The sequence below is a fragment of the Punica granatum genome, chromosome 4 (assembly GCF_007655135.1).
Source record: "Punica granatum isolate Tunisia-2019 chromosome 4, ASM765513v2, whole genome shotgun sequence".
Classification (NCBI taxonomy): Eukaryota; Viridiplantae; Streptophyta; class Magnoliopsida; order Myrtales; family Lythraceae; genus Punica; species Punica granatum.
This window is the reverse complement of record NC_045130.1, coordinates 1,958,062-1,971,944: the sequence shown is the minus strand read 5'-3', so window position 1 is coordinate 1,971,944 and position 13,883 is coordinate 1,958,062. Positions and strand designations below refer to the sequence as shown.

General features: G+C 35.3%; 1 protein-coding gene across 2 annotated transcripts; it reads left to right on the top strand.

Moving 5' to 3' along the window:
• The first annotated feature begins 9,581 nt into the window (after positions 1-9,581).
• LOC116205444 (adenine phosphoribosyltransferase 4-like) lies at positions 9,582-13,785 on the top strand. Of its 2 annotated transcripts, XM_031538055.1 has the most exons (6): positions 9,586-9,817; positions 10,291-10,401; positions 12,293-12,385; positions 12,505-12,654; positions 12,992-13,050; positions 13,252-13,785. In XM_031538055.1, the coding sequence occupies exons 1-6, from the start codon at positions 9,736-9,738 to the stop codon at positions 13,303-13,305; spliced, it is 549 nt and encodes a 182-aa protein (XP_031393915.1). In that variant the 5' UTR covers positions 9,586-9,735; the 3' UTR covers positions 13,306-13,785. The 2 variants fall into 2 exon arrangements, with proteins under 2 accessions (XP_031393916.1, XP_031393915.1); XM_031538056.1 differs by lacking the exons at positions 12,992-13,050; positions 13,252-13,785 and having other exon boundaries at positions 9,582-9,817; positions 12,479-12,615.
• The last annotated feature ends 98 nt before the right edge of the window (positions 13,786-13,883 follow it).

The window sequence follows — 13,883 nt, the reverse complement described above, 5'->3', positions numbered from 1 at the left end:
AAACTTCAGAGCTATATATTATGAAACGCTTACCTAGTTCATCCATTATTACTGAAACAACATTTATCATATTAGTTCATGTGTGATCTATATTTATTGGGTTCTTGAAGTAGATATGTATGCTCTTATGTCTACTCATTAACGCCATTGTCATTGTCAAGGAAGACATGATGCATCTCGTGTCTCCGTCCAACTAACTGTTATATGTCAAAAGAAGAACAAGACAGCAAATTGTCTGATACACTGGTTTTACAAGTGCAGTGCAAGGAAACTAGCGGCTTAGGGCAAAAGCAACTTTCAAGTAATAAAAATATGCAATTGGAGCTAATCTCTTTGTAAATTCTCCTGTGTCATGATTTGTAATCCCTTTTCAATCCTGAAAAAGTCAAAAAGCAGCTTCCGCCTTTGCGCTCCGATCCTTCCATCAAAGTTCTTTCTTCGAGTGATTTGATGATCGAATGCAATGCATGTCCTGTGTATCGATTGAGCTCATCCGTAAAGAAACATGAAATGTTGTGCACTAAAAACAATTGCTCTTTATATAAATAGAATTTAGTTACGTACTGAGGAAGTGCACGTGGTTCACTGTGGGAGAGGGAAAAAAAACTTTTTCAAAGATAATTGTTTTTTCATTCTAATTATATAGTAAATATAATATAGAAAATTAAGTTAAAAAAATATAAGCTTTTTACATTTTAATAATTTTAATACGAACTTTTTTCCTTAACCTAAAAATGCATAAACTTTCAATTTGATAACTATTCTAGTACGGCGTCAACTTTTCCGTTAATTTGGACCGAAATTGCTGATGTACAAGTCGAGTGGCGTCCTATGTGGTCACCAGCAACCCCAATCGGGAGGTGATGCCTGGTGACAAGGCCCCCACCGCCGACCATCACCCCTCCTCCTTGATTTTTGTTTTTGCCTTTTCTTTTTTAATTTCTTTTGCTATTTTCTAAAATAATTTTATTATAAAGAAAATATGGTGGGTCATACTTGACCTACGCATCAGCAGTTTCCGCCCAAATTAACGGAAAAGTTGACGTTGTGTTAGAATTATTATTATATTAAAAGTTTATGTATTTTTATGTTAAGGAAAAAGTTCGTGTTATAATTGTTAAAATGTGAAATATTTGCGCTTTTTTTTTGTTATTAACCCCAAAAAGTTTAACCTAATTTTCTTTTAGGAAAAAGGTACTATATAGTTGACCATGTTTTACTTGCTTGCCATACAATCATGTCATATTTTAAAAGTGATTTATAAATATAATGCTAACTGGAAGAAAATAAATCAATACAATAAAAGAATGAGATAAAAAAATTAGACCAATTATAATTTGTTATATGATTAGGTGATAATTTGATATATGACATTTTAAAGGTAGCACCGATATTAAAATTGATGCTACTAAATGATACTCTATTAAAAGATATTTGGCTGTTTAGAATTTAAAATTCAAGAAGTTATCTTTTCTCATCTATTTACATCCCATAGATGATCCTTTAAGGATAAACGTGTATTAGCATAAATATTTGTGCCCAAAAAAGAAAAGCATTCAATGGATTTCTCACAATAGAATGAGAGAATTTTAGAAGGAAAAAAGAAAAAAGAGAATAATGTATATAGATATACATATATTGCATTTTATCACTTTAACTGACTTTTTAATAAAATCGACTCAAAAAATATGCTGGCCAAATCTTTTACTGCATTTTATCACTTTAACTGACTTTTTAATAAAATCGACTCAAAATATATGCCGGCGAAGTTTCTCCAAAGTAAAAGATTAAAAGATGAAGGTGGACATGGATTAAATTTCTATCTTTATTTGTATTACGAAAAAAAGGTTCTTTTACCAATTCCATTGCAAATTTGTGTGATATAGTGGGTTTCCCCTTTTTTTCGCTCAACAGTAATTTCTTATGAAAAATTATAACTTATAAGCATTTTGGTTAACAACAAAAGAAAGTTCCATAAATTTGGTGGCACAATATATGGCCTCTTTGGAAATCCAATTATCAGTTTTCGTTGTAATGAAAGAGAATATTGTAAGGCATATGATTCGAGAAGGATATAAATAAAAACCTTAAGTTTATTGAAAAATTGAAAATAAAAGAAGTTGTTGATAATTAAATGGGAAAATGTTATGATCTGAATAGGCTAAAATTTATGATTTGATCTTCTTCTTTTTTTTATATACATGTAGTACAGCGAAAGTCCGTTGAGTTCTCCTTTGAACTATATATCATGTTCACATAGCCATGTCAGTATTCATGGAATCATCACCCCACCAGTCCCATGGAACTTTCTTCGGCTGCTTTTCATCTGCAATTCAGGTTGATGATCAAACGAAGCTTCTTCTGTCACTGCACCACATTACATCAATAGATCTAATAGTTATTTTTCTTCTGCTATTCGTCGAGGATACATATATGATATAACAATAGATGATCGACAATAGATAAATTAGGACAATCTAGCATAACATCTAAAATGAACCAACATATGTACATCTTGTTGGGAATTATAATCCCACATGGAAAAAAATGAAAGAAAAATCGTGAGTTTATATAAGACTTGGTATCATTACTTAACAGTTTGAGTTTTTAAGTGGATATGGATCAAAGTCCGTATAAGCCCATGGAAAAAAATGAAAGAAAAATCGTGAGTTTATATAAGGCTTGTGTACCATTACTTAACAGTTTGAGCTTTTAAGTGGATATGAATCAAAGTTCGTATAAGCCCATGGAAATTTAATATCCATGTTACACATGTGAGCGCCAACGTGCGTGTGCGCACCCACACCACATCAGGCCCAATACGTTTGAGTGTAGCCAAGAGTATGCCTTGTATTAGTCCCCTCTCGTCCGAGCACGAAAGATGAGCCCGACACGAGGTCAGTTGTTGATGGAGGGTATTTATGGGCACATAACAACATATAAGCAGAAAAAGACCACACATTACACGTGAGAGTGAGTGTTGGGAATTATAAAATCTCAAGTGGAAAAAATCGTGTCCCCCCCCCTATCAGAGCACGGAAGACCCGAACACGAAAGATGAGCCCGGGTCGAGGTCAGTTTATCGAGGGTTGGTGTTTAAAGGCACGTGATAACATGTAGGCAGAAATAGATCAAACGTTGCACGAAATGGCGGGTGTTGAGAATTATAAAAAATCTCATATGAAAAAAATAAAAGAATATCTATGAGTTTATATGAGGTTTAGAAATCACCACTTATAAGTTCAAGCTTTTAAATTGATATAGAAATTCAATACATCTACATCTGAATTAGAAGGAACTAATTATGATGGAATCCGACCAACATTGCCTACTTGGTACCATGAAATGTAAAGAAAATGAATTCACGTAATATGGAAAAAAGAAAAGTAGAAATTTTTCTTGTCAAATAAAGATCGATAGTATTTATAGTAGGTCATGGAAATTTTACAGTCAAGTCACATAAATTTTAATCATCCTTCTCTATTTTGCGAAAAAATTTCACACTTTAGTTCAACAGTTACAGACAATAAGAATTTTTTCGGTACGAAACATTAAAAGTAAAGTGACTCTTTAAATTCTTTCGGTGAGAAACTGTGGAACCAAAGTACGAAACTTATTGAACAAAAATAAAAATATTTTTTTTATTGAATACAAAAAGGATAATGTTTCGCCCAAAACAATTTATATTATGCAAAACTACTGAATTAAAGTGTGGAAATGAAAAAATAAAAATAAAAATAAAAATTCCGCCACTTGACCATAGAATTTCCGTCGTAGGTCAACGGTATTTTGAACGAGATGGTGAGCCCCACCTCATTTAATCTGGTGCGAATAGTAGAACGAACAGGCATGAAGATGATCTGGACCGCACAGTGGAACGTTGAGAAAAGCAAAAGCAAGAAAGGGGACCATCGATCGTGCCAGGTCAGCTAATAGTCCAAAACAACCAACCAGTACCCGGTCCCGTCCCGTCCGGGGCGCATGTGACAAGCACGTGCCTCCCTGGTGGCTGTTGTCTAGTCGGTAGGTCCTCTCCTCTCCTCGTTCTCACAAACACAATTGCGGCTATAAAGAGCAATATTTTATGCGGGGCCCCATCCCCTTGGTCCCTTCTATTCCCTTTCCTATGTTGTCGTTTTATGCGATGCGAAACGAAAAAACTTCCACACTTTTCCGTACCAACCCAGTTCTATTTTGATAATTTTCAAACTAAAAGTTATATAAAATAATAATAATAATAATAATAAGGAATGGGCCGAGGATCGCCTCTGTTAATGTTCCATGAAAATTTACATTTTATTCTTTAATTTTCGATGAAATTGCATACATACATTCGTCCCCTAACATAAAAACTTTATATTCCTATTTGCAGCTTTAAAGTATATTAGGAATAGACTCGAATAAACAACGAAATACAATAAGAGCATTGAAGATCAACAAACATATATACGCGGTAAAACTCTCTCAATCGATGTGATTAAGAGAGAAACATTCATGGGCAAATGAGGTTTTAGCTTTCACTATGAGCAAACAATCAAGGAGTACAAAAGGTGGAGAAATCGAACCGAGATGACAAAATCCTAACCCTGGATACAAAGCTCTCAATCTCACATACTCTTCCCAATTGGTCTTCGATGAGATTACATAGAGATTAGGGTTAAAAAGACGAGCTTTAGGTCGGCTTAAAGTTGGCAAAACGGAATAATAATAATAATAATAAAAATAAATAAAATGATTCGGTTCGTAAAATGGGAAGTCACGGGTTTCCACTGTGTTTGAGGGCTTTACCACGTACATCCTGTGTGCAATGTCTTCTCTCTTTCGTTAATCATTCTTGATCATTGAGTCAATACCCAACAAAGCGCCTTGCCCCTCGGCCTAGATGGCTGGAAGCGGATGTATATATACTTGTAGCTCAGCATGTGTGGGGTGGCTGGCCGGGGCTTAGTTATGGTTTGTGCTAATAGCACTGCAGAATCAGTTTCTCGATTTCTAGACAACCAAATTAGGAAAATTATTAGCGTACTTGAAGAGTGCAATCTTTGAGACATCGTGTAGCCGATAATGGAATGCCGAGCTAATTGCCTATTAAACTCGTCTCTATTGTTCAATGGCGAAATCTTAAATTGTCAGCGTTCTCTTATGGCCTTTTCCTTGGCTTGCGTAAATTTAATAGCACGAGAGGCCTCAATTTTTATTTAATCCTAAAAGGGTGAAAAAACGATAGACAAAAAATATGTGGAACGACTTACCGGAACAAAAAATATATACATGTGGAACGATTCACCCAAAAAGAAAACGTGGAAGGGAGGGTTCCGACAGAATGTATGGGAAGATTCCACCAATTACGGTAACAAAATCTTTCGTAGATTTATTTCAAATCTAATGAGATTTAATTTCTGCCAGGGGGAACTTGACATGAATAGATCTAATTCATCACTGTCCGTCGTTCTTTCCACTACTTTATTCCTTTTCTGGTCATTCTATTTCAGAAACTTACGAATCTAGTGAATACAATTGAAAGAAAAAAGAGTTCATCGACCTTATCAAAGATCAAACTCAAGATATATGTCGAAACATTCCTTAACTAACGATGAGAGAGTTATTGCACGAGCTCGTGTGTCGGCTCATATATAGTATGTAGAGTCCTTCTCGTTGAATTGTCATCATCCAATGCAAGACTTTGGAACTAAATTGAAAGGTATTTTGACTTGAGAGACAGCTAAGCAGATGATTCTGATAATTTCAATATTAATTGGTCCACGCATGCATGATCCGTCCTCCACATCTTTTCATATGTTTTTTTGGTGAAAAAAAAGGTGTTACACACACACATATATATATACATATAACAATACACACACACGCATATATATATATATATATTACCATTTTTGGAAATATTTCAAATCCAAACAAGTATTAAAATGAAAAGCACGTCGACAATGAGAGTTATGTAATGATAAAAACGGGTGGGAATATATCTACGTAAGTCGATAATGATATCTGCATGCAAGTTCAAATTTGGGTGTTAGTTGATGGAGACGAGATGTTAATTGTTGAAAATTATATTAGCTGTCAACCTACCAAATTAGGACCGCACTATATATTTGTAGTAGTAGCCTACAGCTTATTGTTAGTTGCCAGCTGAAAGATCTTTGCTCATCATGTCCAAATCACACTTATAAAATGCATCCGCAAAAAATATAAATGAAATAAGGTTAGGGCTATTTCCACCTCCTATTCAAATAATACGCCTCTTTATTGTCTCCGGTACCAAATTATCCTTAAATATGGACTCTTATAAATATGGTTAGACTCCCAAAATTACTCTATCTATCTATCTATCTATCTATCTATCCATTCTTTCCTTTCTTAATTACGGTACACATATTACCACAGATGGAAAAACTCTTCTCTCTTATCACAAATCACTACTCATCCAAAATTATTTGAAAAGTATCTTAAAAAATTTGTATAATAGATTAAAGAAAATTCTTACTTAAAAGTTTCAAATCTACTTCATCTACGGTTTGATGATTTCTTTTAAAGATCGTGACGCCAAAATATAAAAAAGCGTCAAAAGTTTGTAATCATATAATATACTTTTTCACATTGAAAATAAGAATAAATTACTATAAATTAATAAGAAATTCTTAATCCAATACACCAAATGTAAGTTAGTTTATTCTTGAAAAATATCGACTTTCTTATTAACAATGATAGGCAAATCAAGTAAACGTAGAATGAAAATTATACAAGGAGAGATCCAAATAGTTTGAAATTTGTGACAGGAATGTGAAAGTTCGTGGGAAGGTGGCGACGTCTACCTATTTCTTTAAATCATTTTACAACATTTTTTTTCTCTTTTATGTTCAATAATTTGAGTTCACGGTATTTTTTATTGTAAAGTCCTTCAATAATTTCATACTTGAGATTGGCTTTGTTGACTTACAAATCAGCGTCCCTTGGTCATGCTTCCAATCAACCTTTTTAATTTTTTCATTTGTTTTCGCAATCTTTTAAATTTTATATATAAATAATACTCATGAATTTTCAATCCTCATAATGAGTGCACATAAAATAGTGAAATTATATGAAAAATTGATGTATTATCACATCCAAAATAAGTTTATTTTATCACAAAAAAATTTTCTGCGTATTATATATATATATATATATATATATATATTTTATTTGGATGTTCTACTCAAAATGAAAGAATGAGGATTAGCATAAAACAATTAAAATAAATCGGGAGTAATAAGGGCTATGTTATACGTTTTTTTTTTTTATAAGAGGGCTATGTTATACTTAGAATTATATATGTAGCTTAATTACCAATTGATAAAAAATTAAGGAAATGAAACTTGATAGAGTGATTTATGGGTCTAACCATATTTGCTAGTATCATAAATACGGAATTGAGGATAATATGGTACTTTGAACAACAAAACGGATGCATTAGCCAGATTAGGGGTGGAAATAGCCCCAGCCATGAAATAAACATACAAACTTAATCAACAAGCTGAACAATACCCAACATGATCTTAAGGGTTCATTTGTAAATCCATTGAAATGATGTCTTGTTGGTTTACTGTTGATCACCCGAATTTATATATGTATATATTTTTTTGGGTTACAAAGAAGGTTCATTAATCTAGTAGTACAATAAAATAGAAATCCTAACAGTTAACAAAGAGACAAGAATAATTTCACAGAATATCGAACCTAGAACTTCTTGGTTACCAGGTAAGGGCATAGGTTATAGCGCTACATCCTCTTTGATTATTGATCACCCGAATTTTTTGAGATGTGGTTTATTACTGATTCTTAATGTTAACCAGTGCACAATATGTGACCGCACTTCTATATATATAAATGAGCATTATTCTTTAACATTTTTGTGTCCGTATTCCAAATTAGTGAAGGAGCAACGACATATGATGGTTTCATGTTATTGTTTGATAACTGATGTTAGTTTATGATATACAGGGCTAACTCTTGAAAGGCATAAATTGCATGAAGGTTGATGGATCAGAGTGGCCATAACAAAAACTGAAGGCACGCATATAGTATGTATATGATTACGATAAGTCAGATCCGGTCCTCTTGCGTATCCTTCACGCGCATTGCATTTATCCTGACTTTATATTGTCTTGGCCCAAAAAGAAGGGGCGGAAGGCTTGGGTTATCATACCTTATACCTGATTTATGGTATGATTTCTCTGTTCTATAATAACTTTAACTTTAACGGGGTGTTTGTTTCAACTTAATTAAATAAGTACTTAAAAGTTAGTTATAAATTAGTTATAAGAGAAAATAAATGTAAGAAAGAGATAAATATCTAAACTATTTAATTATTAAGCAAACAATCACTTAATGAAATAAGTAAAAAATCTTGACTTAATAAAATGAGCCATTATTCTCTTATTGCCTTATTGGTGTTCTTTATCTCTCGCAAAACTTTTCTCATCCTAATTCATTCATCCATTCTTCCTATATATTTCTTCTCTTAACTAATTAAATACTTAATTTATCAAGCACTACCTAAAAAAATGATAATAAGTATATTATATTTATTCAGAAATATGCATTCTATTATACCAACATTTTAAAATCATTTCATAGAAAACAAGTGCAAAATCAAATGAACAATGATAGTTATGGAACAGTCATATTTTATCTATGTTAGCTTTACTATCCTATACCCAGAAAAGTGTTGAGAATAAAGTCTTTTCTAATTAATTTTACATTTTAAAGAGAGGAAGATTTGCAAAAAAATTGTTTGGAATGCTATGTACAAAAACAATTTCTAAAAACTTGTATTTGGAAACAAGATTAAGATACAAATTTTAATTATTTAAAAAGCAGGACACCTCTCTCAAATGTCAATCACAGATCATGCATCGACCATAATCGTTGTTGCCTCCATCCGCTAGCTAATTAATCCTACCATGGATGCTCTTGGTTACTATGCCGGCACCAATTTAAGGCCAACGGGAACAACTTGACTGCTAAAGCTACCCCAAACTAAAGTCACCAGCGACTGTCAAAATTGCCTTGAGCCAAACCGATAGCATCCACCACACCGGGTCGTCCCAACCAGAGCTTGAGTTTTGAAGCAACTAAAAATTATTATTTCAAACGCATTCACATTTTTCGTATCTGAAGGTAAAACTTTAAAATATCTATTAATAAAATAAAAACTTAGAATATAATTGATGGAATGGAACGGATGGGGAAAACATGCTGAAACTCAATACATAAATACATATTTTGCATGGAATCAAAAGCTTCCGTTACTTCCGTTAGTAGAAGTAGAACCGTCCGAAGAAAACGTTACAAAGGTAACTGAAGGTAACCGAATTTTGTTTAGCGCGCTAACGTAACGATTCCCCCTCCCGCTACGCAGCCGGCCCAGCACAATCCGCGCCATTATCAGGAGCAAGTGGGGGCCCGCTAATTTTTGTTTATCATTTGTTTCCCCTTAACTTACACTTGTTTTCCAATAAGGCCCCTCAGCAAATAGCAGCTCTCAGTCTCGCTCCTCTCTCTCTCTATAAGTAGTCCTTTCTCCTTCCCCCCTTCTTCTCCACTTCAACCCGCTGAAACTTTCTCTTCCTTCTCAAAAACCAGAATTTCCTTCCGTCTCTCTGTGGAACTCCTTTGCTTCTGCCCGATTCCTCTGTGATTCTTCACTTTCTTTTTCCGAGTCAAGTGCCTCATCGGACAATGTCGGCTTACAAGGACAAGGATCCTCGTATCCATGGCATAAAGGCCAGGATTCGGGTCGTTCCCGATTTCCCAAAACCAGGTTTGCGACCCCCTCGTTCGTAATCTCTTGCTTTTTTTTTTTCCCCGGAAATTGCTCTGGAAAATGGAATGTGAGCTGAAATTTGTTTCTCTGCGCTTAGGAATTTCGTCCCCTGAAGCCCCATTAATGGAAAACGTTTCGTGATGAAGCGGATGTTTTGTCAACTCCTTGATTAGGACCTCGAGCCTTGCATGACACCTCCAATCAATGCTTTCTCCAACCATGTTTGGTTCCTAAGGCAAAATCAGTTTTAATTTTTCTTGTAAAGATGAAAAACTTTGTGCAAAACGACACATTTGACAGTTATCTCGTCCCATGTCTAAGGCTGCCTGTTCTTTCCTGTTTTGTTATGAAACCCGGAATTGAAAAATTCTCGTGGAATGTATTCAACTTTCTATTTTATCAGCTCCGTTTTTCTAGTGTTTAGCTACCTATTACTTGCTCCGCTGATTCAATGGGCAAAAATGGTGCAGGCATAATGTTTCAGGACATAACAACACTGTTACTGGATCCCAGTGCCTTCAAGGACACCATTGATCTGTTCGTCGAGAGATACAAAGGCAGAAACATTTCGGTTGTTGCAGGTAACAGAAAAAAGGAAATTATACCCAGAAAAAAAGCCCTCTCTCTTTTCATTGAATTGGATTTGATCATTCATTGGCATGCACCCCCCCTTTTTTGAGCCCTTAAGCTACTTTTTATTGCTCTACCATCTATGGTGGGTGTGGGTCCATTCTTAGGGGTACCTCAGGTATGAGACATTTGCATAAGTTTCTGAATGCTTTTTTTGAGGGACATTATGGAATGGAAGGGACTGTAGGTTTCCTTCTTTCTCTTTTTCATTCTGTCATTATTGTTGTTATTATTTTTTCTTTTTTTAAGGGAGAAGTGATAAGTTGTTTGACTATGTTCCGTTGTCTAGTGGGTTGTGGCAATCGATTGCCTCTCTGAAGATTATTGAACGGCTATGAGCCCTCCCTCTATATCCATCTTGTGGACACGTCTGACGATCGGGATTCTGCATGCACATGCTGCTGATTCGTATCAATTTCGCATTCAGTGCAAAAATACCTTAAACACTCGAATTTTAACGAACGTTCCCTGTGGTTGATTTGTTCTAGAACAGGATGAATCTTGTGTTAAATTTATTTAATTATTTTTCCATATATCTCTAGATCACTGCGGTGAGGAAATTATCAAGTCATCCCATATGGCCAAAACATGTTCTGTGAACGGGTAGTCATCATATAAAACAAACACATTTTCATTACCCGGTTCTGCATCCTGCACAACTGTGTCTTGTCTTCAGAGAAATATGCTTCCTATGTGGGTCTGTTCTTTCTTGTTCAAATTTGGTTCATATTGACCATCTTTTTTTTGTGTTGTGTTGATATAATAGTTCACCTCAATATTTTTTCGTCTTTTTTATTTTCTTTGGGACATTTACTGTCTTATCTGTCATGATGATGGCCTATGCTTGTGCTTGGAATCTTTCTGCCAACGGATGCTTTCAAACAGATAAGTTTCAGCTTCTGCTTTAAAGATAAGGATTGCATTTCATGGCCTTATCAATTGCAACAGAGGAGCTTTTATTCGGCGAAAATATTTTTGTTTCTTTTTTCTTTTAGGAAAACGACTGATACGATGTCGTCCTTTTAGTTATAAAATTTGCCGACTGACTTGTTTAATTGTTGGACGGAAGTGTGCTTATTCATTCTTTGATTGGCAGTTGAATTTGAAATCGGGAACCAACAATGTCAGTCAAATTCTACGGGGTTTTTCATTTTTCTTTGCTTAGGTTGCTCTGTTTTAGATTTTAGTGCTGCTTGTGATCTTGATATTGGAGTATGAATCCATCAAAAAGATAATGGGGTATGAATTCTCTACATTGGAATTGACAAGCGAACATATTGAAGATTCTTCGTTGGAAAATCTAATAAAGAGTGGTTTGTCCGTGGTCAAATTTGTCATTCAGTAAGCTTAAATCATGTCAGTTGTGGAACCTTAAGCCCACAAATACTGTACTTATAATAAAGGATCATGGTCAGGTATGCTTCTGTTTTTCGATTTGCCCCATGAAGACTATGCGTTCAATTACTCACTGTGCAGTATTTAGGTCATTTTTCATTCTTGAAATTTAGATTGATTGGATGTCTATGTATAGTGCTGGTAAGCTGCAGCAGACTGCTCCTTGATTAACTGCACATCGTCTAGTATTTGCATTAAGATGATCTTGTTTTTAGCATAGCTGTATAATGCTACTGTTGACAAATTGTATTAAAAATAATCATAACTTGACTTTCTGGTGTCGTTTCCTTGTTTATGTTTTTTTTTTTTCTTTTTTAATTTGTTGGAGGAGTTCGAATAGTACAACGTTGCATTTTCCTACTCAATGTAACCAGATTACATCATCATTCGTCTTCGGCTCTCTTTCTCTGTTTTGAAATGTGAGGCTGATTTCTGTCTCTCTTGCAGGGGTTGAAGCCCGAGGCTTCATATTTGGTCCTCCCATTGCATTGGCCATAGGAGCAAAGTTTGTCCCTCTGAGAAAACCCGGGAAGCTGCCTGGTATTTCTCTCTTTATTCTTTCGCCTATTCCTGACAAGAAGAACCATCCGTTTACCGAGTTACATTCTCCATAAATTCATGCACCACGTGCAGTTCAATCTGTCCAATGTTGATGGCAGGTCAAGTTATTTCGGAAAAGTATGTTCTTGAATATGGAAGCGACTGTCTACAGATGCATGTAGGTGCAGTGGAGCCTGATGATCGGGCTTTGGTGGTTGACGATTTAGTTGCTACTGGTGGCACTCTATGTGCAGCTATCAATCTCCTGGGTATCCTTCTTTTGGGATTTCATAATGATTTTGCCCACATCTGTAGAAACTAGCTATTCAAATTTGTTATAGTGTTTGACTAAACAAAATAAATAAAAATTGAAGCATTGTTTTTGTGTCATTGTCCCGACGATGTAATTTTGGGTGAGGTTCTTTGACAAAGATACATCAGATTTGAAAATGCTGGGAAAATTTCACACTTTTCGCATGTAGGGCTTGACTAATTGCTCGGTCGTTTTCGCTTGTTATAAGGCTGTTATTCACTATTCTCGACACACTTACAATATAATATATGTTCTCGTTTATCTGTTTTGTTTTTCCTTCACTTCCTTCACAGAACGTGTTGGGGCCCAAGTAGTTGAATGTACTTGCGTTATTGAATTACCAGACTTGAAGGTATGCCCGCGCCACTAATTTCTCAGATTCGTTCACCTAAGCATGTATTAAGATGCTACCGAATATGTTACTTTGGAATTTAAAGGACAATATATCATTGTCCCTTGAGGTACTTTGAGTAGTCCTGAGGAGACTGCATCTCAAAGAAAAGAGACAGATTAACTGTTCTTCCGTTCTGTTTTCTCTTTTGGGATGGTCCAGGGCCGTGAGAGGTTGAACGGGAAGCCCTTATACGTATTGGTGGAATCCCATTGATTTGTTCATCAACTGAAGCATGTCCAGGGATGTACATTAGGAGGGACATATATCGTTGGTTTGCTCTGAGCCTGGGATGCACTTCTGCTCTTATTTTCCTTATCTTTTTGGGTCATGGAAGCCTGTAGACTTTGTTACAAACTATGGCGGGTCGGACTCGAGCTACATGTAGCCACTAGAAACAATTTATGGATGAGGGACTTCACGAGAGGGATGCTTGGAGGCTTATAATTATGTCTTAACATATCACAGAAGAAATTATGAAGATGATCTCACCCTGATCGAGTCTTTCTCAGTCTCTCTTTTCATTATCTACTACCTGTATGTGTTCTACACTGAGCGACCAGGTTTCGTCGGATTACATCGAACCTGTTTTGTCTCGAGTCAGTTTGGTTTTATATAGATTGTGGGTGGTCAGTCCATTGATTGAAGCTTGTCGTTCAATTCAACATGAGAGGGACAAAACACCATCTTAATTAAGAACTCTCCCCTCCTTTATTTTCCTCCCAAGCAAAGGTTGCACCTAACTCGATGACTTCTCTCTTACTTCCCCATCCCAAAGAGGTTTGACTCAAAAA

Coding starts and splice junctions, on each gene's coding strand:
- LOC116205444 (XM_031538055.1), top strand. CDS start 9,736: ATGTCGGCTTACAAGGACAAGGATCCTCGTATCCATGGCATAAAGGCC. Junction 9,818..10,290: donor TCCCGATTTCCCAAAACCAG/GTTTGCGACCCC, acceptor AAAATGGTGCAG/GCATAATGTTTCAGGACATA. Junction 12,386..12,504: donor AAAACCCGGGAAGCTGCCTG/GTATTTCTCTCT, acceptor TGTTGATGGCAG/GTCAAGTTATTTCGGAAAAG.